The 27,651-nt window shown below is 35.5% G+C and overlaps 1 protein-coding gene across 1 annotated transcript; it reads left to right on the forward strand.

Moving 5' to 3' along the window:
* On the forward strand, positions 1-27,552 carry LOC121407504. Its single transcript, XM_041598629.1, has 6 exons — positions 1-760; positions 6,356-6,602; positions 23,317-23,543; positions 24,223-24,335; positions 24,923-25,232; positions 25,661-27,552. Exons 2-6 carry the CDS (start codon positions 6,427-6,429, stop codon positions 25,954-25,956), a joined length of 1,122 nt encoding a protein of 373 aa, XP_041454563.1. The 5' UTR covers positions 1-760; positions 6,356-6,426; the 3' UTR covers positions 25,957-27,552.
* Positions 27,553-27,651: the final 99 nt, after the last annotated feature.

Raw genomic sequence — 27,651 nt, forward strand, 5'->3', positions numbered from 1 at the left:
GGCCCACCGGTATACGGGACCTTTCGTCGTCAGCTTGAACAATGAATTCAGTTCGCTCGCAGAATATCCACGCCTTCGTCAATACTTGCCCCTTCCCACAACCGTGCACGCTTACAGGGAACCCTTTCTTCAGATTTGGATCCCCTCCAAGGCCGTAAAGGCTGTTTTTTTTTAGCTGAAAGAAAACTTCCAAATGACTTCTGTCAAGATTTTAAGAAGAAATCTTGGATGGACTTATTAAACAGGCCCCGTCGTTTAAATCGTCCCGAACAAAAGCTGTGAGGGGGACATACCTCTTTGAAGACGCCTCAGTGATTTCTTGTAGGTCGAAGAGAAATTCGTCTTATGGGAAAGGACTGTCCTGTGCTCTGGCAGTCTAAGTGAGTTGTATTGGAGTAAACAAGAAGACAGAGAAATACAGTTGTCATTGTGTATGTTTGTAGGTGGAGGATTAGCCGAGGTGTCTGAATGGGAGACGACTTTGAATTAAATCCATGTTGAGAAGATTACCTTGAATTCATATAAGTGATACTACTTTCCGGACTACCTTTCCCAAGCACACTCTTGGAAACGAACCTCGATCGGTTTCATCATCGTTTTGACCAAGCTAGGACTAAGGAGAATATCATGTATTTCCCCCGTTAATTTCCTGTCCACGATGTCTTCTTATTCACAACTTTGTGGTTTTTGTTCATAGCTGCTCTGTAACAAAAGTTTATATTCGGAACCATTCGTCTTGGATTTATTCTCTCTGAATCTGGTGAGTATGACTCTGATTCAATTACAGGAAAATTCAAAGAACACCGTAAAATGTTACTACAATAAAAGTACCGTGAAAAAACTGGTGGTTTAGCTGCATAACAAAATATTCGTATTTTTTAAGTTGCCGTTTACCATTTTGAAATTACACAGGAGTCATGTCATTTTTTGAATTGACACATCAGACTGATAGTCATTAATAAAATGTCAACAACCGCTTCTGTGCAATGCCAGTTGTGCAAAGTGCTCCCATTCCCCGTCATATTCAGTAGTTTCGAGTTGTTTCGAAAGTTTTCATTAATTCCAAGAAACCATTTGTTGAATTGCGCTATATATGTTGGGATTCCTAGAATAGAATGAGACTGGCCAAAACGGACAAAATCTTAGATGATAATGTCTCGTCCCTAGCTCCCTTCTTAATATTATATAAAAGGTTTAAATTGTGCTGTTATACAAATTAGAGGCCGGATTCATGATCATCCTCAACCATTAATTAAAGAGAACAGAAAGAGGAATATCGCATTATATCTCAAATGATTATTGCATGATTCTTTTGGAAATTCCCTGATATTTCAGTTTGTTTTAATTTTCTCATTTTGGAAAAGCTGCTTTTCCGTTAATTCTTCCTCTTCTGATAATATTATCTTCTCACCTTTTTCGGGGAGGGGGGCTCTGAGCCATGTAAGTAAATGAAAATTGCTATAGTTTTCCAACCAAACTAAAGAATAAGCTGGAAAATGAATATTGAGGTTAATAAACCCACTCTGGCCTTTAGTCAGGTCGAGAAAATGAGAGAATGTGGCGTACCTTGGTTAAACACTCCCATGAGGAATGCAATTCTGTTTGATCTAAACACTCGAGAAATGAGCAAAACAACTTCCCCCAGCACTTCAGAAACACAACCTTCTTCAGCCGAACAACCCACAAACCCACTACAACATTCAAGTTTGGGGTTTATCAGGTCTAGAACCCGGAGCATATGGAGTATCTAGTTTCTTTGCACAGTGTGTTTAAATACTTGTCATAATAACGTGAGCAAATACGTCGAGTCGGAAGCCAATTAAAGAAAGAATAAAAAGCGGTTGGTTTAGAGGTACGCCAAGAGCTGATGTCATTATGGTCGCCCTGGTGTACGCCAGCGCATAAATAGCCATAAGACGTACTTGCCAAGCTTTATCCAGTCCATACCATGGGGCCCGGGTTTTACATTGAAGCTTTTGTCGTCACTTAAAAATTATCGTCTGAGACTGAGATATTATTTCTTTTGATAGGAAACTAGTTTGTGAGACGGTTAAATGGAGGTCAATATGTCCTTTCCAGTGCGTACCCTCATTTAGAATAACGGGTAACCAGCGTTTTGGGGTGAAAACAACAATTCAGCCTCGTCCTGTGTATTGGTATTTCTCTCCCGTTCACCTGTTTTCATTCCATGATAAATAATGGCATTTTATAGCATCGAATCGGTTATGTGTATGTTGAAAAAGTAACATTGCAGTATATGATATATTAGACACTGCTTCCTATTCCTTCCACATGCACCCTCTCTGTCTGTCTCCGTCTGCTTATCTCTGTTGCTCTGAAATTTCTTCGCTTCTATTTTATTCATTTTCTCTCTTTTTCTCATTTCTTCTTTTCCTATTTTTCCGATTTCCTCCTTATTTTTTTTCTTTCTTCCTTCTTTACTCTTCTCTCATTCTCCTTTCTTTCTTCCTCTTTTTTTTTAATTCATTCATTCCACCCCCTCCCCCTTCCCCTTTTTTTGTCATTCACGAGGGGAGTGGGTGAATCTGATCCTGTTAGACCAGCACTCTTTCTTTACTCATTTCATTATTCTGTTTATAGAACTCACTGCTCTGGAATTAAACATAAAAAACACATAAAATTGACACTCTAATTAGCTGCAAAGTAAATAAAGATTTGAGAAGTAACATCAAATAGTATTCTATTCATTCATGACAAAACTTTTGGCGTTATCGGAGAGAGAGAGATATCATGTCCTTAGATGATATGTCAGTTGTTCCAACTTGTCTTCCAAAATCTGTCAGGACATTTCCCGCGTTTGTCAGCATCCTCATTAACTCTCGGTCAAATCTCTTTTCCTTCCTCCCCTTGCTATCTTTCAGATATGTTTCACAACACTCGTGAATATGATGACTTCATTCTTTTCTTTTCTTCTTATTCTGCAGATATAGGTGTTGAGAAGAGAACACATTTTCGCATCCAAATCGTAATAATATTAGTTTTAAAAACTCTTACATAATTATCTTAGATTATTAAACAACAGATTTAATTTGTTGCAGCCGTTTTCTACCTATATTTTCAAATGAGCTCGTTAAGAAGAACACCTTTCAAGAATATGCTTTCAAGTCTCACGGTACGCATATTAAGCCCAATTTGCAACTATCTTCTCAAATATACAGAACATACGTAAGAGATTATCTTTTCCATTTTATTGCATATTTCTTACAAATAATATTAAAATTCAACTATGGGTTCGAGAGAAAAAGTCGTGTCTGCCTAGCTTAGCAAATAAGTAAGATCGTTCTCTGACCACTGACAATTAATTGACAAAAATTTGAATTGTATATATACCAAATTAATATATAAAGGAAAGAAGATCAAGGAACACTTTCAGATAGGAATTATTTGCTTACCTAAATACAACCAACCCTCTACTTTAATTCTGACAAGAGAATAGAAGATATTTCAATAGAATATAAGAGTACTCTAGATAAATCTCTAATTTTATTTGTATGTATTATATAACGTGGTGATTTTTCAAACAACATTTATTGTATTATTCACTGTTCACACGTATTTCTTTTATGTAAAAATACCAAAGATTTGAAGGAATCAGTCTCGACTAGCACTTGTGCTACCTTCTGGTTCCTTTTTAACAACAACATTCAACAATATACGTATCTATTTGTTAGATTATAAATATTGGAAACTGTGACTGTGATCTTAGAAAAATGTTAAAACATTTGTTTTAGGTTTATACACGCACGTCACATTTTATGTATTCAGATTTATCGTTTGTATTCTCATTTTATCCTTTATAATTTTAGCAATTATATATGTATACTAGAATAGTTATGTTTTTGATGTGATGTTAACACATTGTTATCATTATTGTTATTGTTGTTAAGTAAATAAACTCAAACTCAACTTTAAAAAATAGGTCGATTAGGTGAAATAGCTATAGCTGTTTAGTAATAATAAAAACAACAGTATTAATGTAATAATAATTAAAGGAATACTAATAAGTATATTCATACTGGTAGTAAAAATAATAATAATGATGATAATGATTATAATGAAATAATATAAATAAATAATAAACAAATAAATAAATAAACATGTAAATAAATAAGTAATCGATGATAATAAGAATAACGATGGTGATGATAATACATACGTTGTCATTTTCAATATTTTCCAGATATCTGCACAACCTTTTAAAGATATATCCAGAATAAGCCCACTCGTTGGAGTCGTCTCAATTGTCTTTAAAGGTCAAGTTCACCCTAGAAAATGTTGATTTGAATAATTAGAGAAAAATCAAACTAACACAACACTGAAAATTTCATCAAAATCGGATGTAAAATAAGAAAGTTATATGACATTTTTCAGTTTAGCTTATTTTTCACAAGATATGCACATTTCAGTGGCATACAAATGAGACAGTAGATGATGTCCCTCACTATATCTTTTTTTTTTGTGTTTTTTAATTATGCAATGTTTCAATTTTACAGATTTGACACTAAGGACCAACTTCACCGAACTATATGGTATTAAACAATGCTAATTCCACATGCTCAGGGAAGAATCAATCGTTGCTTCACTTAACAATGAGAGGAAATTTAGAATACTTTATATTTCATATAATAAAATACAAAAGAAATAGTGAGTGGATGACGTCATCAGTCTCCTCATTTGCATACCGATCAGGATGTGCATATAACTGTTTTGTGAAATTAAGCAAAACTTTAAAATATCAAAACTTATTTTACATCCGATTTTGATGAAATTTTCAGTGTTTTGCTTGTTGGAGTTTCCTCTTTTTATTCAAATTATTTTTTTGTTAGGATGGACGTGTCCTTTAAATTGCTTCGTCTCTGTGTGTGCTCCTTGCATGATGATAACTTGGTCGGGGAAAGGGGAGGGGTATTAATGAATTCCGGTCTAGCGGGCTTGATATTTGTGAACTATGAATTTTTGCACGAATTATCGAAATCTGAAAGTGACATGATCTTGGCAATGTCCCAATCGTTACACACGCCAATAGCTAATATTCAAGAAGTTTTTGGTCGTATGAGGGAATGCTTATAGACAACAATAGGCATTGTAAATCATATGTGATAACCTTCCGCTTGACCCTACAAGATAAAGTGTCACCACCATATCGCAAAATTTGAAGTGTTGTACTTGAAACACTTTGTGAAATTTGGGTTTGGTATTTTGTTCATTATTTAGACTACCTTTTCATTTTCCCCGGTAATTTGTAGTCGATACCGAGCGCTTAGAAACACCTGTATTAAACACCATAAAATATTATTATTATTTTATCATTTTTTTCATTTCAAATGGCAATGGGTCGACTGATATTTTAAAAAAATATTTGACTTGATTCGATCAGAAATTATATTATCCATTTTATTCGTTAGTTATCAAGTCTTGAGTAATTTGAAATCCACTAAATACTAATGGAAACTGGAAAATCATTTCCCAATATCAAATAACAAACATATAATCATTAACTATTTCTATAGTGCGTCAATACACGAAACAATACAGATGTATTGAACACAGAATGCTCTCTATGCTCAATGCAAGGCCAATAAAGCACAGTCTGGTAATATTAATAGAACCCTCATCGTGGACGGGATGCGGAGACAATTATTCCTTAATCAAATTTGACATTGCATTGTCGCTATAGGATTGAAGCTCCCGGAGAATTGAAATTGTAATAAATCTTGATTGTTCTCTGTACTCTGATATAGGACACATTGGTGGGATGTGAATATTATTCTATTTAGTCAGAAAGGTAGTATATACATTAACAAGTGGTAATCATTTGAATCTCTGTTTCATGCAAGACCTGGTGTTATATTTTGCAAATTGTTTGTGCCCAGTTACCCCCCCCCCCTTGGGATGGGGAGGGGTAGCTTTTTCTCCCCCTCTCCCTGACTCCCCTTGTCTGTCTATGTCTACCTTTGCTCTGTTTGTTTTCCATGTTTTCCCCTCCCCCCCTCTCTCACCCTCTATTTCCCTTCCCCTCTCCCTTTCCATTCTCCCTCTCTCGTCAATCACAAGATCATTTGTTGCTACGTTGGGTGGAGTTCAGACAATGTCTTCTGGTATTCTGGGTGGTCTATTTGGGATATTGAACATCATCGAGGTACCGCTCAGACTAGACAGGGAGGGCACGTGTACTATGCAGCGAAGAGAAGATAGAGCAGCTCGATGTTTAGGGTTATGACGAATAAATACCCTTTCCGCTCTCACTCCCCATGCAAGAAGATTCAACGCTTCATTTTCGAATAACCATATTTTGATTTTCAATACTTCATCTCCCAATTCATATTCCATACAGATGTCCATCAAACGGAATATTAACAAGGATATACTTCAGTGGAGATTTTAGGAGTATTTGCTGATTTTAAGATGATTTCTCTTCGAATTCCCGTGTTACACGTTCGAATCTCTCTGCTGTGTCGGCTTGCCCTTGTCTTACCCGTGGTCGCCGCCCTGCTCAACGAGCCCGGCGCCCTGATCGAAGAGGCTGCTACCGTTACTGAAGAGGGCCTCAATCTCCTGCCCGGAGAGTCGCTTTCAAACAGGTAAAGTGGACCAAGATATTTTTATTTTGATTATATCAAGACTTACTTATAACAATTATAAAGAACTTTGAACTTCCGAACGATATTGGTTAGGACGGAGTGGTAGAGGTGGATCTTTAATTAAGTTTCATTTTGAAAAATGGACATGGGATCTGTATAATTTTGTCATCTTGTGGCAGATACTATATTTAAAAGAGATTTTTAAAAATAAGTCTTCACATCTGTAAACACAAAAATCAAACAAAGCAAATAAACACAGCTAGTAGCACTCTTGAAATGATCCACCCGTATCGATATATGATGCTTAAGATTTTTTTTAAGTCAAACACCTTACACTCTACTATCACAAAGTCAAAATATAAAATGTTTAAACAACAGAGACAAATGTGACCAGGTGAATGTGACCTGAAATAAATTATCTGTTCGACTCAAAACGATGTATCATTATGAAGAAGATTCTATTTGTCATTTCCAAGAAAAGGTCGGGACTGTTTTAATCAGAAGTAGACAGCGAATTTCGATCAAAAATATTGCTATGATATTCGTTCAAGATGACCTCGATCATCTTGATATTCTCTCCTCAATGATATTTTTTTATGACTTTATATTACTATTCATCGAACACATGCGCTATCTTCTCCAACCAAATATAGAAACATTTCATTCTTGAATCAAATCTGTCGAGATTGATGATGAAGTATACAGTTATAATTGTCAGATGTCATTATGAGTCTGAAGAATTAATCAATTTCAATGAACCTTTGAAATGTATTGAATAATTTGGTCAGTTTTGAAAAAGTATTTTTCTTCGCATATTATGCAAAATTGAAAGAAAAAATTATAACAAAATGAGATTCGTTAATTATTTTTTAAAAATTATCAAATGCGTAATTATTAGTGCAACTTGCAATTAAATTGCACAGACCTATATGAAAAGGCCGTGAAAGTGTGTGTTTTTTGGGGGGGCAGTTTGTCAAAAATTTCGCTTTCGTCTACAAACCAGCCGACGAAGGAGATAGAATGGATCGACATTTACCCCCACCCCGAAAAAAAAGAGAATAAGAAAAATACTGTCAACACAACTTAAAAAAATAAATAAATATCAAAATGTCCTATTTTGAGGTATTTGTATTTCCTCTTATTTTTTTGGGGGGGGGGGTGTCCACGAGCACTCCACGTTAATGGAGTATTCCATCCTTGATTTTTAAATCGAATGTCTGAGGGTGATAAATGATCCAATCTTGTGTCACTCATTCTACTACCTCAGTGTTTATTTATCCGTACCATCATTCTTTTGTAAACATTCAGTCATAGTCATGTCATCATACTGTACACACAAAGAAGTCCAAACTAAACATTTTTTTCACCACACCTCTTTTCTGTTGGGGGGGGATACTGGAGATCGCAATAACCATGATAACGTCCTGCTGTGGATGTTGGTGTTGATGGCGTTTCCATACTATTTATTGGGACCTTATTTTTATAACAAAATTGATATTGTAACAAAAATGCAATAACAGTTTAAAGCTACTGAAATCATTCAATTTGATTGACTTTTCAATAGCAAACTTGTTATCGATATTAATAATTTGTTATTAAACCAAGTCTTTATGAAACGGGACCCTACGTGGTAGTTTTGCATTCGACCCCTCACCCCAAAATATATCATACCATTCAATCTTCTTCGCCTCTTTTTCTACCATTTTCTTTTTCTGCTATTCTATTTTTTCTTTTCTTCTTTCCCATCTTCTTTTTAGTATTTTCTTCTTTACTTTTATTAATTGTCTGTTTTTCTTCTTATAATTGTATCGTTACATATAATATGGTGATTTCGTCATGGTCGTAAGAAGCGGGGGTAGGGCGGGGCAGTGGCCCCCAGAATTGTTAAAAACCTGCTTTTTTAATGCAAGTTTTCGCAGATATTTTACCAAAATCGTGCCCTGAAAACTATTCAGCCATTTCAATTTGAAAACAAAAATATTAGGGAAAGCTTTTGTAGCCTACTCAATCGCTTCGCTCCCCGGTCGTATATATTTGTGAACATTGTGTATTATTGCCTCTCAGAAAAATTCATGCGTGCATGGATTTTGCTTTGATATGCATCTAACATAAACAGAGGCAATAAACGTGATTATTCAGATGTAAAAAAAAATAGTAAGACATATGCACTAAATAAACCATAAGTCAAATGCAGCCTCTTCATAGACCATAACTCTGCAAAACTTCAAGATTCAATCAAAACTTTTCTACCTCACTTAAAATCTTCAGCTGAAGTGGAATCGTGTTCTTGTCTCGGTGACCCACATAAGCACTTGCAAAACTCGATGAAGTCATCTGGACCATAATCCTTAGACCACCTCGACGGGACTTCAGTTAGATCAAATAAATTGGGCTAGAAATCCAAATATATTCAATCATATTTCAACTCTGGCGTGCCTGAGTCAGATCTGTGCCCTGGATATCCTACTTTTTATACCATTTAGGACATATGTCCGTCTACACATAGAGGAGAGGCTATGACATCTGAGTAAAAAAATGAGCACATACTGAGTCGTCATGGTCATGATCATGACCAGCATGATAATGGTACGACAGTGTAAGATCGGGCGACCCCCTTCCTATTTCATTTACACGTACAATTAATGTATAATTATATAAAGCTGTTGCAAGGTTGTTTTTTTTATTGAGTTTACTTCCATTTCTAACATTTACGAATTGTTTTCGTGCATTTTGATATAGGGGCCTAGATATATAGGCAGTAGAACACATAAACATTTTCTGCGTACAAATATTATAGTCAATTAAGATTATCATGTAAACAGTCAGATTAGGAATGGATGAGAAAAAAATAGGGGGAAAAAATGAAAATGGAAAGAGAACATGTGAAAGAGAGAATGGCGGTCTTCAGAATCGCGTACTATACTGAGTAGTATTGACTACCACCCCCACCCTTTCTCCCATGATGTCCATTTTGAATGTGTGTGTGTGTGTGTGTGATGACTGTCTTTTTGTTTAGAGGATAGATTGCAGTATTATATCCTATGATCTAACCGTGTTTAGCATTCTGCATGAAGATTGGGTGCAGACAAGGAGCGATGGGTGGTTTCACTCGATTTGATAGACCTCCCAAATATTGTACGTTTCAACCCAAATATTCGAATTTCTACAATCAAGGTTAAATTAGGGTATAGATCATGATCGAGGTTAATCGTTAAACCCTGGTCCTTGGAGAAAATCAAAGTATAATTCTGCCAATATAATACAATTATGGAAGATGTAGATAAATTGAGATGAACGTCGAAGGACAGACTCATGTCGAACAAAGCATTTTTCTGTAGTACCTTTATTTGACCTAGGCTTATCTTTCTATGACCCGGATTCATAGAACTTTAAAGTGCATTTCTCTATGGTCTGAACTTCAATATCAATGAGGATAAAGGATGCTTTGGAGTTTCATCAGGTTGATGATGTAATATAAATTCATCTTTGATACTTCAAAGTAAACAAAAATCTATTTAATTTCTATCATTTTTTTCTTCATGACAGACAGAGGTTTATACAACGAGTTCATTTCTGTTCCGAGTATAGAGATTATTTCCCCCTATCTTCCAATAGAATCCCATTATAAAAGATATATATTTCTTCTAATATGAATTGAAAATTCGCATTGAATTATACATCTCCCGTGTAAAATATGTTTGATTGTTGAAATTCCACGAAATTTCATCAATGGAAGAAACTGGTTTTAACTAGCTAACAAAAAAAAAGTAGATTCTGACAAATGAGGTTTCTGTGAGAAAATCTATGAAAAAACATTCGTTTTCTCCTCAAATTCATCCAGCATGTACGCTTACATTGACGCCTCTCTAAGGCCACGCAACGCACAGTTAAATGATTTATTTCAACAAACGAATTAGACGACAGTTTAATCATGTTAATTGAACAAAATGAATGGTTGTCGTGACGTCACCATGATGCATCCAGATGACAACCGTTACTGTCTCAGCAATTGTCTCCTGGGGATTTCAACTGTTGAATTAAGCCATGGGTGTAAATAGCAAAGTAAATGTTTCCCAGGGGATTTCCCGTAGACGGATATGCGTGTTAACTAAATCATCGCGGTGGATAAATGAATTATGCCTTCGTATAGGAAGGATGAACAACTGTTATTAGTGAAGCTACATGGTTTCAATTACTTTTCTTTTCGAAATCTTATCCTTGATACTTACATGGGACATCTTTACACTTACTTTCGTTATCACTTTTTATAAAATCTCATTTTATCCTGACCATTTTTCATATTAATGTAGGCCATCTTATTTTTTACCATCATAGTAGGTCCGTTGCAATGTTATTATTGTGGTCCTGTATATTGGGCCTACCCTTGCGCCGAGTTCATTGGCTGTTAGTAAATTTGTTATAGAAGTCTTGCGTTTGCTATTGTAACATTTTTTTATGAAACGGGACCCTGGGCTTTCCTTCGTCATGACAAGAGCTTGCTAGCTGCCCAATTTGGCGCAGTATATTAGGTAATGATATGTGTATGTGTAAGTTTTATCCGATTCACCCCACCCCCTTTTTCTCCCCCCCCCCCCCCTCTCCCTCTCCCGTTGTATGTCTCTGTGCTTTCTTTTAATCCTAATTATTTAACAAAAAAAAAATGTTCGGAAGTGTTCTGATAAAAGCGCAAAATAATATAGTCGCCCTTTCTCCCCCGACCCCTCCCTTTCTCACGCCCTACCTACCTTCCTCCGTTCAATCTCTAAGAACCATTCCCATGCTCTCATTAATTTTGTGGAATCATGCACGGGATCCCATGATCAGCCAACAGACTGGACAGTAGATCCTATATAGCACGGTCAAGGTCACCATGGAAACCTTCGTTGCGATCTAAGTCAAGGGTGACTAAAATCTGCATGACGATCTCGAACCCATTGCAGTTTCATGAAGTGTTTTTTTTTTGGTCAGTGATTGGCGCTCGTAACTGAACTCTCAGCCAATCAGAAGCGATGAATTGAGTAGCTTGTAACATATCGTATAATCGAGATATTGATACCTCACACTTTATGAAACGCATACTTTCTTCATCTCCAGGGCTGACTTCGCCGTGATAATTAGGAAAAAGGAGCCTATCGAAAGTTTTGGGGAGACATGGATGAAATTGAAGGGCGCGGTTCGATTTTCCCATCAGGTGTTCACAAGTGCTCGATAAACTTTTGGACTATCTCAAATCATTCACTTTGGCAGAACAGTGGCATTCTGGGATATTTTAGAGAATATTCACGATAAGGGGCTAGTAAGATCGGATCAGTTTGGGTTCAAGCATGAGGCTTGTATATCCATGGCTCATATCGATGTGGGATTTGGGGCTATGATTTTTATTGAAGACCTATTCCAAAAATAATAGACATTTATCAGCTGTTTGTGGGCAATTCCATGGAAAATGTTCACTTTAGAGAAAAAATGAAGTTTTAGATTTCACTTAAGCAGTCAAATTTTCTTAAAAAGTAATCTATAAAGTCTCAATTTCCTATAGAAAAATCAAAATATTGATAAAATTTTGTAGTTTTTTCCATCATCAAAAAAATAGAATAGTATATTGGAAAAAATAAAAAATGTGGCTATTTTTAAACAATTCATCTTTCCTGTCTCTACTAAAAGCAAACAAGGTCCCAGAGGTCTCTTTTAACTTTTGAATAGTTGATTAATGTTTAAATCAAAAGAAAATCATCGTTAAATTTTATGCCATTCATCAATTTTAGAGAAATCTGTCTCTAGATTTGTGTGATTTCTTTACCATAATCAGTGTCATGTCCGTTACGTTTTTCACTTAAAGTTTTCACATCTTACAGGAAAGTTGTCTGAAGGTACTGCAGATACAGATTCTATGTTAGAATTAAACCCCCTACCATGTGTAGCAATCATTTTCCCTTACCATTTCTCATTTTCATAAAAATAGCGTAACGGACATGACAATTCGCGTAACGGACATGACGCCTTTTATATGACAAAAAGCAGCATTCACAAAAACAAAATATTAGGCTCAGTGTCACAGACTGAGGTCAGTCTCAATTGCTTGAGGATAGCTGGATGTAATTACTCCTAGAATCTGCATGTCATTCAGCTATTTTTAGAAGTTGGAGAATGATGGAAGTTCAGCTCTTGTTCAGGTAGATTTTTCTGAAAATTAACGGTATGCCACATAATATTAAGATAAGATGGAGCTATATCTGGCAACATACTCAGATCACAATCTGCATCATTTGTGTTTAAACAATGCAATTGATTATCTTTTTGCACTGACAGTTTGGAGCATGATAAAACTCCAACTTGTGAATTCATGAGATCATTGATGACATTGATTCAAAGTATCTGACTTTCACCAACCTGTACTTCTTCAGTGATGGCACGCACTCACATTTAAAAATAAGTTTGTATTGATTCAGATATCTGTGTTATATGATGTAGCTCTATGAATCCATGAATCTACGGTGGCACTTCTTTGCAATATCACAAAGCAAAGGGGCTGTGGAAGGAATAGGGCGCGATCAATTAAATTATTTCATCATAGTGATTTGGTCAGCCATAATCACGATTTGAATGATGTATCTTCATTGTACACAAGCAGCGCAGACAATGCAACAAAATTAGATACAGCCACATTTGTCAGCAAGCAAGATCGTAAGATTTAGAACATTCAAGATTTAATGAAGGTATGATTTATACTCAGGATGATATTTATTTTGAATTAAAAAAAAATTTCAGAAGCGATTTCCAATAACTCCGATTACCTTTCAACTCATACATACTCGATAATGAAAGACTGGTAACAACCAGGTACTGCTATTAAATTCTAAAATACTTTTTAATGTCATTTTTTAAAATCTTAAAACTGACATTAATACTAGTACATGTTCTTTATCATAAATACATTTCATAATATGTTCATCTTAGATTTATACAGGTCTGGTTCATTTTGTTTTTCTTTTACAAAAAATTAGATTTGGTCTTCTCAGTGTGTCGTAGTGGTCATGGTGGTACGATAAACATTGTATTCAATATAAAATTATCATGTAGGCTATAGCTATTAAATTAATGATACCTGCCAATAATATCTACATATTTTTCTTAAGAATGTTAGTAAAGGTACTTTGCTGTTACATTTTTACATTCATTATTCATATTTCTTTCATTTTGGAACTAAGAGGTGCTGATGAAGTTCACCTCGTAAGGGTGTCATGTCCGTTACGCTAATGTATATTATCAAATAGTAAGCCATGAATAAAAAATAATCTTTACTATCAACTTTTTCTCCTTTAGTTAGGTGAGGCAGATGGTAGTAACTGGAAAATACTCATTAACTGTTGTTAAGCTGGTGTAAAAGAAATTTTTCTAAATATTTTTTTGTTTTATAAATATTGTACGAAAAGCCCCCCTCTCAAATTGCAAAATAATAGGAGATATTACAGATTACCAGTTATGATGTGTGTCTCTAACCTCTAGCCTTAACATGTAAACAATTAGACTTGTACCATATCTTGTAATAAAATAATTATATTCGCTTACAAAAAGTGGACGAAACTGTCATGTCCGTTACGCTTCGTGTGTCATGTCCGTTACGCTACATTTTGAGCTATGAATACAGAATGCACTGCAAAACTGTTGTTAAACACCATTTTATGGATAGAACATGATCTTAAGGTTACGTTAACACCAAAGTCAGGTGCATGCAATCTAAGAATTCACAGGAATTTTGACAAGCAATAGGAGGTAAAAATGCTTTGTCCATTTCGTGTCATGTCCGTTACGCTTACAAAGAGTGCGATTTCTCCACAACTGTTCAACATAACGATTTGAAATTTTATGTGTATGTAACTGATACTTAAATGTATCTGATAAGCTTAGTAACAATTATCAAAATACCGCTAATTCTACTGTATAAACCTTTGAATTACAAAAATTTGTCTGAACGTCATGTCCGTTACGCTGGAATTGACCTTGTGACTTAAGAGCGTGATGGGTACCTGGGTATTTTCAATCACTGTTCAATTATTATTTTTTAATCAGAAGCAAGTCGAGACTCTCGTTTAGTTCTTTGTTGATGTCATTCAGTGGTGATCCTTAAGCCAGGGGAATCACCAATAATTTTCTGCTTGAACCAGTTACAAAGCACCCTATCTGCAGAGTAGGTAGAGGTCGGTTCTACCATGAAGCTATTCTGTGTTTAATAGCTCCATGGTTCTACCAATGGGTACATTTATTCCCTCCCCACAGTTCAGAAAAGCATATAGCTTAATTGTTTTATTTTTTCCTAGGAAAATGAAAGAGATAATTTTAAGAGTAGGACTATGTGGTTGCCATGGATGTCTTCATCTTCAAATGGAACACTGAACAGAAAAGAACATCATTTTCCCTTCTTATATGTCCATAGCTACATTTAGCCAAAAGGTCCTAGATTTTGTTCTGTCTTCTCAATGACGTTGTAGTTTGATCTACACGCATACTATACCAGAATATTACTTAGTCACATTAATTCAACAAACACTATAGACTAGACACTCCGGTCCAAATGCTGTTCTGTATGTTTAAAAAAAATGTTTGCTCAGCTAAGAGTGACGGGTAATGCCGCTTTGATCGTGTTGTAGGTATCGTGTGATTGAGTCTCGTCGTCTGATGGTGACGTTACCATGGCGACGAGCAGTGACAGAAAAATTCTGCAGATTATCCCGACGCGCTGGATTCGTGTCAGGATGTATGTTGTTATTCTGTAATTTAAACACGAACATTCGTGATGATTATATATGACGACTGTGTGTTGTTATGGTTAAATGGGATCTCCTCATGCAAGATTCTAGTTCTGTACCACCAATTTACCAGGGTGTGCCCTTGGGATGTTATTATAGATCATATGCCGTCTGGGCCGCTGGTGAATGGGCTCTTTCAGTTAGGATAGTGAACTATATTCTCATAACATCCTTCATAAACGCTTTTGTCTGCAGTATTTGACGTAAATTTATTTCAACGCTTTCAGGTTATGTTCAAGCATGGACCTACTTTGGTTCAAGTATGTAGCTATATAGAACTCGCTCCCACCTTTATTCCACAATATTTTATATCTCCTATAATCGTCAGCATGGATTTAACATGACCTTTACAAATAACATACGCAGTAACGTTAGGCCCAGAACGTACGTGACATCGGTGAGCGTGTAAACATAAATCGATATAAACATAATGGAATTGGGATTACATCGAGAGACTGTGGAATGATCACCCTGATTTTTCTAGAGCCATTGATTTAACACATCTACAATCTTTACATTTCCTCCATGCTCTTTATTGAGAACGAAGTTAGCCCCCTTAAAGGTCAAGTCCACCTCAGTAAAATGTTGATTTGAATCAATAGAAAAAAATCAGACAAGCACAATGCTGAAAATTTCATCAAAATCGGATGTAAAATAATAAAGTTATGACGTTTCAAAGTTTCGCTTATTGTTAACAAAATAGTTATATGAACGAGCCAGTTACATCCAAATGAGAGAGTCGATGATGTCACTCACTATTTCTTTTGTTTTTTTATTGTTTGAAATATACATATTTCATTTTTTACGAATTTGATGATTAGGACCTCCTTGCCTGAAGCACAAATTGTTAAAATAATGGAATTCCACGTGTTCAGGGAGGAATGAAACTTCATTTCACATGACAATGACGAGAAAATCAAAATATTTCATATAATAAAATGCAAAAGAAATAGTGAGTGAGTGATGTCCTCAGGTTTCACATTTGCATACCGACCGAGATGTGCATATCTGTTTTGTGAAATTAAGCAAACCTTTAAAATGTCATAACTTTCTTATTTTACATCCGATTTTGATTAAATTTTCAGTGTTGGGCTTGTTGAATTTTTATCTTTTTATTCAAATCAAGTTTTTGTTGGGGTGGACTCGTCCTTTAAATGATGATCAATTCCCCTTGGCAAGATGTGATGTTAAAGACATGGAATGAATGTTGTAGTAATTGATTGACTCCTTTAGGCAGGTGACCAATAATAATGAATCAATGATTGCTCCATCATGTTCGACTCCACGGCATTATTAGCAAACTCAGACTTAAAGTGAGATAATCGTTTAGTAATTGAGAAACAACAAAATGGAATCGGCTGGATAACCCATATTCAGCTGTGACAGGCACGACACTGCTGGTCTTCCATGGGGTCCAGAAAAGAAGCTAATTAGAACTGTTATATTTACAAGCAAACGATATACACGAGTAATCTATACAATCTAATCGATAAAAGACATGGTCATATGCTAGCAATATAATAAAAAGGTGATAGTTAATAACATGCGATTGCATATAATTAATGAAAAAAAATAAAAAGGGGGGAAACCACGACACCCCCCCCCCCTCCGCCCCCCTCCCCGGGACAGAATGGGCCTATAGTTTTAGAAATCCCAAGTTGAAAATTATGTGAGAAAATTAAGGTGAGACGTTGCGTCTAGTGACATAAGGTGATTTTTAAAGCATGTAAATTTGTTGCAGATCGGGCAAGGAAAGAATACCTACACTCTAGAAATATTGTGTAAAAGTGCTCCATGAGAATAATAATTTTATTTAATATCCAATGTGATGAAAATTTTGCCCATTCTAAAATTGCTGCTTAGTTTTTTAAAACCTTACTGGACATATGCTTCCCGCATTGGGTAATATGCCCCCAAATTGGTTTGACACATAATTACCCTCGTGGTAGTAAAATGTTAACCCAATATTTTCTACAGTGTATTTGTTCAAATCGTCACCTATACAGTAGCTTCTTTTGACATTTGCCAGACAATCCACATTTCATCTAATACAGACTTGTCCCATGGTCTTTATCATATTATTATTATTTTATTTTGTTGTACGGACTATAAAAGGATAAATAATTATTGGATGAAATGGGAACGCTGAGGCAAAATCCCATTGACAAAGAATTAGACCAAAATAGGTTCAAGTGAATGATGAAATAAAACAGGAATTAGACACAACGGCCCATGTTCTGAAGTCAGGTTTAACTTAGACCATGGTCTAACTCTGTGCTTAAATTATGAGAAGCCAAACGGTTCAAAATTTTGTTTACAGTGAATGCTTCTCATGTTTACTGTGCTCTTCACTAATTATTTAATGGTGAAGACAGTTGTCTTACTTATCTTTCCCAGGTAGTTAATGTTTTGGGAGTCAAATGAGCTGACAAATTGAACCTCTACTACAAAAGAAAAGAAAAAAAAAGCTGGTCCAAGCTCACTTGCGAATGCATGACATAGTCCACTAATAACATTTTTTGTGGCGCTCGGGAGGGGGGGGGGGAGACACGGGCCGGCTGTGCCCCTGTGCCCAGCCCCATACATGGATCCGCCACTAGATATGGAAATGAATAAGAGGAGAAAATGTTATTTCAGGGGGGTTTCATGTCGGTGGATAGTTGGTGAAAGATTGCACATTGGATTGTGCCAAAATTTGCAAAACACTCATTGACTTCAGTTTCCGGTGAAACATGGAAGAGTGACAAGCTTCTGTATACCCTTGAAAACAATGAATCGCGCGAGAATGTTTAAGGAATCACTACAACCATTTACCCTGTTTACCTTAAATTGTTTGACGACCTGTAAAATTTTGTTTCTCACAGTGGATATACACTCTAAAAATATTTGGTAAAAGTGCTCCATGAGGGTAATTAGGTGTCCTATATCAACATTGGGTATTTCTTTTGGGCATTTTTCTTTATCCATGTGGTGAAAAATTTTGCCCATTCTAAAGTAATTGCAGTTTATTTTTTTAACCTTGCTGGACAGTATGCTTCCCGCATTGGGTAAAATACTGCCCCAAATCGGTGAGACAAATAATTACTCTCGTGGTGGTAAACATTTTACCCAATATTTTTTTTTACAGTGTAGTGGTTTAATCGTTTAAAAAAATATAAACTTAATTTTGATTGCCTGTTGAGTAAGGCAGTTATAATTGATGGAAGGTTAGATTCTATATGCCACGCTGCTAGCGCGGTGCTTCTTGCTAATCATTATTATCTTATTCTTTTAATAGATATCTACCACTATCATAATCTATCCAAAGAATTTTGGCGAATTCTTTTCAAATAGAAAATAATATAGGCCTATCGTGGACAAGTTTGTACTAGAATCTTGCAGTTAACATTTATGGGGGTGTTTCACAAAGATTTAAGCATGACTTAGGTCGCACTATGCAACGCGCAATCTTATTGATCAATACCATAGAGTTAATACGCAGTAGTGCGCGTCCTCTCGGCATGATCTGACCGATGCTGTCATGCCTTTTATACTGCGCGCAACTAGACATTTAAGTGCGACTCTAAGTCATACTTAAATCTTTGTGAAACACCCCCATGAAGTCATTGACGTTTATCCACTACCGACCGAATTTTTTTTTTACGAAGTAAGAATGCCCTCCTGTAAAATTGTATTTGATTTGTATTGTTTTATATTACTTTGTATTATGTTTTGAATGGAAATGAAATAAAAAGAATTGAATTGAATTGAACAACCCAACCACTACCATTACATAATATTGAAATTATTATGTATTAAGCCAGTACCTTTGTAGTCTGATTTTCAGGGGGGGGTTTTTTTGTCCGATCCCCTTAATTACTAATTTCATAATTACTTTACGGAACCTGCAGACATTACAAGCTCTGCTTTTTACACATGTTCCTTCATATTTCACTTTATTTACTGCCATTATATTTTGTATTTTGTACGTAATCAAATATATTTCTTGTATTAAGTTATTATTTTGCTATCTTGTGAAGTATGAAAATAAATTTAATTCAATTCAATAACCGCTTGTCACAATCAAGTAATGAATACATGTTCTGAGAATAACTTTTTAGTCTGATGATCACACCAATTGTAGGCCTATACACGGGCAACCACTTAATCTAAATAATAATCCAATATTATACATTCTGTATATCCCTACTCTACTGAAATTTTGGAGGCTTCATTGGGAATCGAAGAAACAAATCAACGTATCGTAATACTATAGCTATATATAGTTCCAGTGTCAAACCTTATCTACGATTTGGGATTTGTAGTGCCATTGATGTCAGATTTCCTATACTGATTTTGTTATGTTTGTAATCAGAATGTTTGAAAAGGGGTTATTCTTTGACCAGTTGCCATTAAGGGTCTTCTTTTGATTGTGTCATCAGTGGAGTGTCTCCAGTGGTCTAGACAGCAACAATAGGACTGTGTTCACATCCCTATGCATGATCCCCGCCCATTTTACCGCCCCTATGCTCACTCTAAAAAAAGAAATGTTAACTTAACATTTGAAAGGTTGGGGAGTGACAACATTTTCTAAATGTTGCATTTACCACTTTAAATGGTTCTACCCAACACTTAAAACGTTGGATTAAGCTTTATACAAGGTTGGATGTAACATTTGGAAAAGGTTGTCAGTGTCACTCCTCCAACCTTTCAAATGTTGATTAAACATTCAAATTTTTAGAGTGCTGTAACTGGTTTAAGCCCCCCCCCCCATAACATCGACTGGTTTATATACTGGGTATAAATACGTTTTTGTTGTTATTATTTCTTACTCGTTTAACTGTTTCTATTTATTTATTCATTTAATATTAACTGTTTTCAAACTTCAAAAGCTGCATATGTAGCATGTATTATGACAAAGGATCATTTTTTGCAAAATTTCCTCTCTTAATTCTTCAGTAACATAGGGAAATGAAAGATGAAAATTAAACCTGCATCCAAAAAATAGTAATTATGATAAGAATAATGATTAATAATTTAAAAAGTGCTAAATGGATTGATGAAATTAGTTGACAATGATAATAAATAATAAAAATGAAAATAGACATAAAGATGATTCAATAAGAAAATTAATGGAGATATTAATAAAAATTACAATCAGAAGTGGGAGAGATAAAAATAGATATGAATAAAGACAAAAACAACATTCTATCTCGACCTATTGTTGCATTTCACTCTAAATTACAGGGATTTAAAATAAGTCCAGATGGACTGTAGTTAGGGAGCAATCGATTTCTGGATTTAGTTTTAATCCTAAATACTTAAATTTAAATCTCAAATGATTTAAATTTAAATCTTTCGAGATTTAAAAATGGATCTTAAGGATTCAAACTAAATCCGGAATTCGATTGGTCCCTAAGTACAGTCCATGCATGGACGGAAATCCCAGGGGGTCGTGTCCCCCACTATTTTGGGTCTTTGGTGATGCTAAGAAATAAATCACTGAACATGGGAATAAAACGAGCGTTTTGGGACGAGATGACCCTTTTTTTTTTTTTTTTGCTTGTCAAATTTTCCAGACCCTTGTCCCCCCCTACCTTTTGGGAGAGATTTCCGCCCCTGAGTCCATGTGGACTTATTTTAAATCCCTGTAATTTAGAGTGTTGTTTATGATACTTCATCTCTTTGGAGTCTGTGGATCGTGCATGGAAAATACATAGAAACAAACCGCCAGTGGTTTTCAACTGCGAGGGGAAGGCTCATGATTATTTTTAAGTTGTGGGTTTTTCAGGAAACATTCAATCAAAGACAATTAAACAATTATTAGCATACATTAGTGTAATTTCATTCGCAGTTAACGGAAAGCCAAGCTGCGTTTCGGATATTTATTTTCACTGCTGTGAGAAATGAAACTTCCTCGGGAGCAAATGTGATTTGAAGAATGAGTTTTCCCCCAATGTTTCCTATTAACATTTGCGGGGTAGCTTAATTAAATGTTCGATGAGTATACTTTTCCGCTCCGTTCCTGCACTATATTCATGTCAACATGTAAGCTTTTTCATGGAATATCAAAAGATAAGTTATTGTAAATCTTAAAGGACAAGTCCACCCCAACAAAAACTTGATTTGAATGAAAAGAGAAAAATTCAACAAGCATTACACTGAAAATTTCATCAAAATTCGGATGTAAAATAAGAAAGTTATGACATTTCAAAGTTTCGCTTATTTTTAACAAAACAGTTATATGAACGAGCCAGTTACATCCAAATGAGAGAGTCGATGATGTCACTCACTCATTATTTCTTTTGTTTTTTATTGTTTCATTGTCATGTGAAATGAAGTTTCATTCCTCCCTGAACACGTGGAATTCCATTATTTTAACATTTTGTGCTTCAGGCAAGGAGAACCTAATCATCAAATTCGTAAAAATTGAAATATTGTATAATTCAAACAATAAAAAACAAAAGAAATAGTGAGTGGGTGACATCATCGACTTTCTCATTTGGATGTAACGGGCTCGTTCATATAACTATTTTGTTGAAAATAAGCGAAAACTTTGAAATGTCATAACTTTCTTATTTTACATCCAATTTTGATGAAATCTTCAGCATTGTGCTTGTCTGATTTTTCTCTATTGATTCAAATCAACATTTTTCTGAGGTGGACTTGACCTTTAATCCATATCAGATATAAGATTTAATTAATTTTTATTTGTCACACGATCTACCAAACGCACACTATTAAAAATGTTGGGTAACATACTGTCCACACAATTTATCCTTTATCCAGTTCTGGGTAGTTTTAAACCAATAGTGTGTGCTTTGGGTGTAAACTACACTGTATTGGTTGAAAACTGTCCAGAGTTTGATCAATTTTTTTTGCCAATTGTTGTTCAATGAGTTACAGTCGTTTGTTTTCCTCTTAATAGGGAGCGTTCACTGCAAAAACTCCGGTGTTGATTTAACACCAGCCCGAAATATGTCCACACCAGATAAGGGTTGAAACAACACCAGTCTGGAATCAAAGCGATGCTATTTTAATAATAATTGGTATTGTATAAACACCTTTCTGGTGTTAGACCAAAATGAAAGTGGACCTATATAGATTCCGGGCTGGTGTTAAATCAACACCGGAGTATTTGCGGTGTTCTGACTAGCCTCTTGTCGAGGCCCTGGCGGCTGCTTCCCGTGCGAAGCGAGGGATTTCCTAATTTGCTCTCTCCCTTGCTTCATCATGTTCGCTCGGAAAGAAGCCGACAGGGCCTCGACAAGAGGCTATGTTCTGACCAACACTGTTTGTAGTCTCTCATTAACCATGTGTTATAAATAGCTAGTCTTAAAAAGACATGTCTTTTGAGGTTAATTATTAGTCACACATCTATTAAATTGAATTGCCTTTAATTTTATTTGTAGGGAGAAACTATTTTTTTTAAGTAATAAAAGTATCTGTTCTGCTCCTTGGCAACAAAACTTTTGGAATATGCATGTATTGAATAGCGATTTTTGTGCGTTATCATTCAAGCGGACCTATATTATGAGACTGCTCGAAATGTTGCATTTTGGTTAGGTACCTGCCCAGATTTGAGTCAGTTAAGGACTTGATCATGAAGCGGGGCTATTTTATGTTAGTTCGTTTGTCCTTTAAAACACATGTTGTTCTAGTAAATTTATCAAACTTTGTAAAAATGTATTATATTATTCATGTATGTCTGTAGATATGGAAATGAGCATAATTGTATTAAAATGTGTCATATTTTGATAAAAATAATTTGCTGGTTGTTGCATATGTCATTTTTGACGGGCTATATCGTCAATTTCTGATATACTTCATCGTTGCATATATATACATGAAAGCTTAAATTTCTTAAGGCGTAAAAACAACTTTGAAATCATAACAGTGTCTTCTTATCCTTTTGTTTTTGACATCATCAGAATAAAGAGAGAGTATACAAACAACAGAGCAGCCAGGCGACGGGTCTTCAAGCAGACTGACATTAATGGCGATGGCCTGGTGACCCGGAAGGAATACGTCATTCGAAATGGAAACATGACGGAAGAGGAGCTCGACATCCTGTTCGGGGCTTTCGATGTCGATGGTGATCGTAGCTTGTCTCAGGATGAGTTCGTCCGACATGGATTCGTCTGGGTCGTCGCTCAAGGTGAGTGCTTTCATCACTCTAACCTTGGTTGGTCTTGATGGGGAAGGAGCGGGGGGCAAAGATCTAAGGTGTAATTTTGTCTTCCGCGGTCATCCGCATTACAGGAGAAATAAAGAGTTTCTCGAGTTCTCAGATCTCTCGTCTTTTTCTTTTACTTTCTTCGTAGTTCGTACCCCCCCCCCCTTTTTTTTGTCTTACCCCATATCAAAATACCCTGGCGCCGCCCCTTTTGGTAATCCATATAAAGTAGAACATAACGGATGAGGGAAGGTGACGGACTGACTGAATGAATATTCATGAACTACCCTGGGCAAAGACTATGCTGCTTAGTCTCGAGATGGCGCTATTCTCTTCCTGCCAACTCAGCAGACTGATTTTTATTCGAAGGGGATTCCACCTCGACAAAAGGTTGATTTGACTGAAAAGAAGAAAAAAATCAAACACACATAAATCTGAAAATTTGATAAAAATTCTAGATATTACCGGTTTATTTAAGCACTATTTAGAGGTACTTTCATAATGAGGCATTTTTCATCTTTGAATCACATGAATCACTCTCATCGAGAAGAGACTAATTAGTTTCGCGTGAATAACCGTAATATCCATAAAAACTATATAAGATGAAATTTTTTGACAGCGTCCTTGATGCTTATATCACTATTTTTTGTTTCCTTTCCAGAATGCGAGTTTGAAGCGATAAGAAGGTGTGACGATGAGTTTGTTTATCTCATCCGTGCTTCCGACCCTTCCAATGGAGAAACCCAACAGGGCAGGCTATGCAAAGCTTTCCAGGTAGTCAACTATTTAATTAGCATGTAGCATTTTTCTGTTTTTGTTTTGTTCTGTTGTGTTTTTTTTTCGTTTTGTTTGATATGTGACTCGGTCTGTTTACTGTTAAAATGTTAATTTATCAATGTAACTTTTTGTTTGATAATTTGAAAAGATTGTTATTAATTTCATTTGGTTGTAATCCGTTATGTTTGGATTTGAAATCAATAAAAATAAACTTGAAACCATAAGTATGCTGAACCCCCCCCCCCTTCGTTTATATCTAAACCCATAAACTATCAAATACCGTGCCATATCTTTTATCCTGTACTCATTAGCTTTATTAACTTGTTATTCATGTGGAAATACAAATGATACATCTTTCAATTTATTCAAAATAAGTTAGGCCCATGAGCCCCCCCCCCCAAAAAAAAATATATTGATTACGAACATTTAAAATCGAACTCATGTCGTGAATACTTCAAACTTATTCATTTTTAAACACCTTGCTAAAATAGGAGATGTGTCAGTTAAGTAAGGGAGAAAGAGATTGCTTCTTTTTGGAAGTCGATTGTACATTTTTTTTTGCATTTCATTCCCCTTTTTTCTAGACCTATTTCGACTGCATCGAACACGAGCAAGTATCTTGCGACATCACATCCTACTCCCAGGCGGTAATTGACCTCATCGCTACCTACCGTACCGTCCATTTCTGCCCCGATCTCGACTTCGGAGGTCTGATGTCGATGACCACCGATAATGTCGACGGTGACGAGGACGGTGTCGATATGATGATTGGCGGCGAGAATGACGGCACTGAGATGGAACATTCAGAACTGTTTTCGTCTGTACAGGATCAAGAGACTGATGAGGATGGTCATGATGTCGAAGGACATCGGCTCAAAAGATCGACTCACTCAGGTCAGTTTTCTTTTATTGACCTCACCTATAGGCCTATTGTTATTGTATATCTGACTAAGAATTAGATAATAACTATTTAGGAAAATTGCTGAGCTATATTGGACATGGAAAGGAAAGTCAAATCGATCAGAATAATCCAGAAAATTAATCAAGGTAATGTTATGCATTATTGTATTCAAAAATTTATCAAAATTATTTTTTTTTTAATACAAATATGAAATTTTACTCAGGGTCACCAGCGATAACATTATCGGTCGATCTCCGAGTAGATTAGGTCCTTGATTTAACCGATCAGTAAGCTAGTATCATCATTTTAATCAGCCAGTCAACGCTATTGGTCAATCAGTCGATTAATCAATCAAAAAAGTATCGATCAATATGACGTTGGACTTCAAAATTTTGTCTTAATTCTTATCTCTTCTTAATAGAACATCGACATCATCATCGCTCCAAGTTGCCTTGGTGGAGTAGGGGGCTGGGGTCGTTGTTCGGCATAGGAAAAGACGACGGAAGCTGTTCCACGGAGGCTCTGACGTCGTGCACGGAGTCGTTCAATGACGAGCTACGAAGTTTCGAGACCAAAATCGATTTCTGCACAAGTCTGTCCGATTACCGACACTGTGTATCAAGACAGGCAAGGCTATGCCAGGATTCTGAGCTACTAGAAGTGGAGAATGGCTTACGACAATGGTTGCATCTTCATCGTAAACTGGACTTATGCTGAGAAAGAGATTCTTTCTGCACAGACCAATATTATTTAATATGAACTTAAATCCACGGGCGCATCGATCTCTTAAGATAAATACAATTAGCATTTGCGTGATTGCTGTGATTAAATATACTATAGGCAACTGCATCATTGAAATGAAATTTCGAAGTAGAATTCATATAGTAATCAAACAATGATGATTTAAAAACAGGGGCGAAGCGATTGGGTGCAATGAGTGGCTAAAAGGAATATTAGAAAATAGAAGAAAAAAGAGGAAGCAATGGCAAGAAAAAAGGAAGAAAATTGGTAGGCCTCGGACTACAATACATTTATCATGTCTATGTGTCAATTGAGAGCAAAATTTTGGTTGGATTTCCGCCACCCCATAAAAATTTCCCGACACTGATTTTATGAAATATAACGCATGATAATAACTTATTTATTATCAACTAGTCATGATGCTCGTACTCAATTTGACTCTTAAAATAATCATACAATCATGTTCTTTTTTAATCTTTGAAATGACAGCTTGACACTATATCAAGAACAAGATGCCAATAAATTAATTTTAGGAATCTTGTCATGCAGGTATAAATAAGTTTAATCATAACGGATAACACCATCGTAAAAATAATAGAAATAAAAACATTGAGCTTTGATGATAACCAGTGTCCTTTTAAACAATATTATTGTGAAGTGATTATTTGTCTCTTTTTCTTGTGTGTCTCTTGGATGAATGTCATCCTATGCCGCATAAAATGCGTTTTCATTACTCTGTTCATTTCATTTTGTACGTTGTATAATCAGTATACATAATCAATTGTGCTTTTATCTTGTTTATGATAAATTATGACGCTTAGAAGACTAATGAAATTCTAATCATTGACTTACGAATCTTAATAGGTCATAATGAGTGACAATCCATCGAATTATATGTGGAATATGAAGTAATTTAGTGATTGTTTTAAAATACCTGTACTGTGATCTTCATTCATTCGAAAATAATTTTTGACCTAACTGAATTGATGTTTATTGATTATCTACAATAATTGTTTTGCATGTTTAACTATGATAATTGCATTTGATGATAGTGATGATGTTATATGAACTTTTTGTATATCAGGTGTTGTGAATCAGCGAATCACGATAGCATGAAAGTTGTACTAGTAATTAATGTAAAAGAAAGGGGGAAGGGCTGTGATCTGGTGACTGGATATCAGGTGATAATAAAAGAAAATAAACATAAAAGAAAATAAAAGTGGAAAGGGGAAGGGCAAGTGGAAGAACACGGTATACGCATTAGAAAAAAAGATAACCCCAAATATAAAGTAACAAAATCAGAAGGATTTTACTTAACATGCTTAATTACTCTTTAAAAAAAAAGATAAATCGCCTTTGACTAAAAGGGATGGCATACTTGCGCCCTCAAAATTCGTATACATTAGAGATAAAGAGGGAGAGGGGATATCGTGCTTATTTTTATGACAATTTTTGCAAAAAAAATAGTTTTTGATGTATGCTGTGATATGATATTATCAGAAAAACGTGCTTCATTTTATTTGTGTCGTAATACAGGCGCAGATCCAGAGTTGGACTGTAACGGAAGTGCCCGAGAAATTTGACAAGTAAAAAAAAGAAATTGAGAAAAGGAAAATGTCATCGTTCATTTGACGGGGTGTGGCACTATTACATTATACGTGCATAATGCAA

Source organism: Lytechinus variegatus, chromosome 2 (genome assembly GCF_018143015.1).
Source record: "Lytechinus variegatus isolate NC3 chromosome 2, Lvar_3.0, whole genome shotgun sequence".
Lineage (NCBI taxonomy): Eukaryota > Metazoa > Echinodermata > Echinoidea > Temnopleuroida > Toxopneustidae > Lytechinus > Lytechinus variegatus.

Coding starts and splice junctions, on each gene's coding strand:
- LOC121407504 (XM_041598629.1), top strand. CDS start 6,427: ATGATTTCTCTTCGAATTCCCGTGTTACACGTTCGAATCTCTCTGCTG. Junction 6,603..23,316: donor GGAGAGTCGCTTTCAAACAG/GTAAAGTGGACC, acceptor TGACATCATCAG/AATAAAGAGAGAGTATACAA. Junction 23,544..24,222: donor CGTCTGGGTCGTCGCTCAAG/GTGAGTGCTTTC, acceptor TTTCCTTTCCAG/AATGCGAGTTTGAAGCGATA.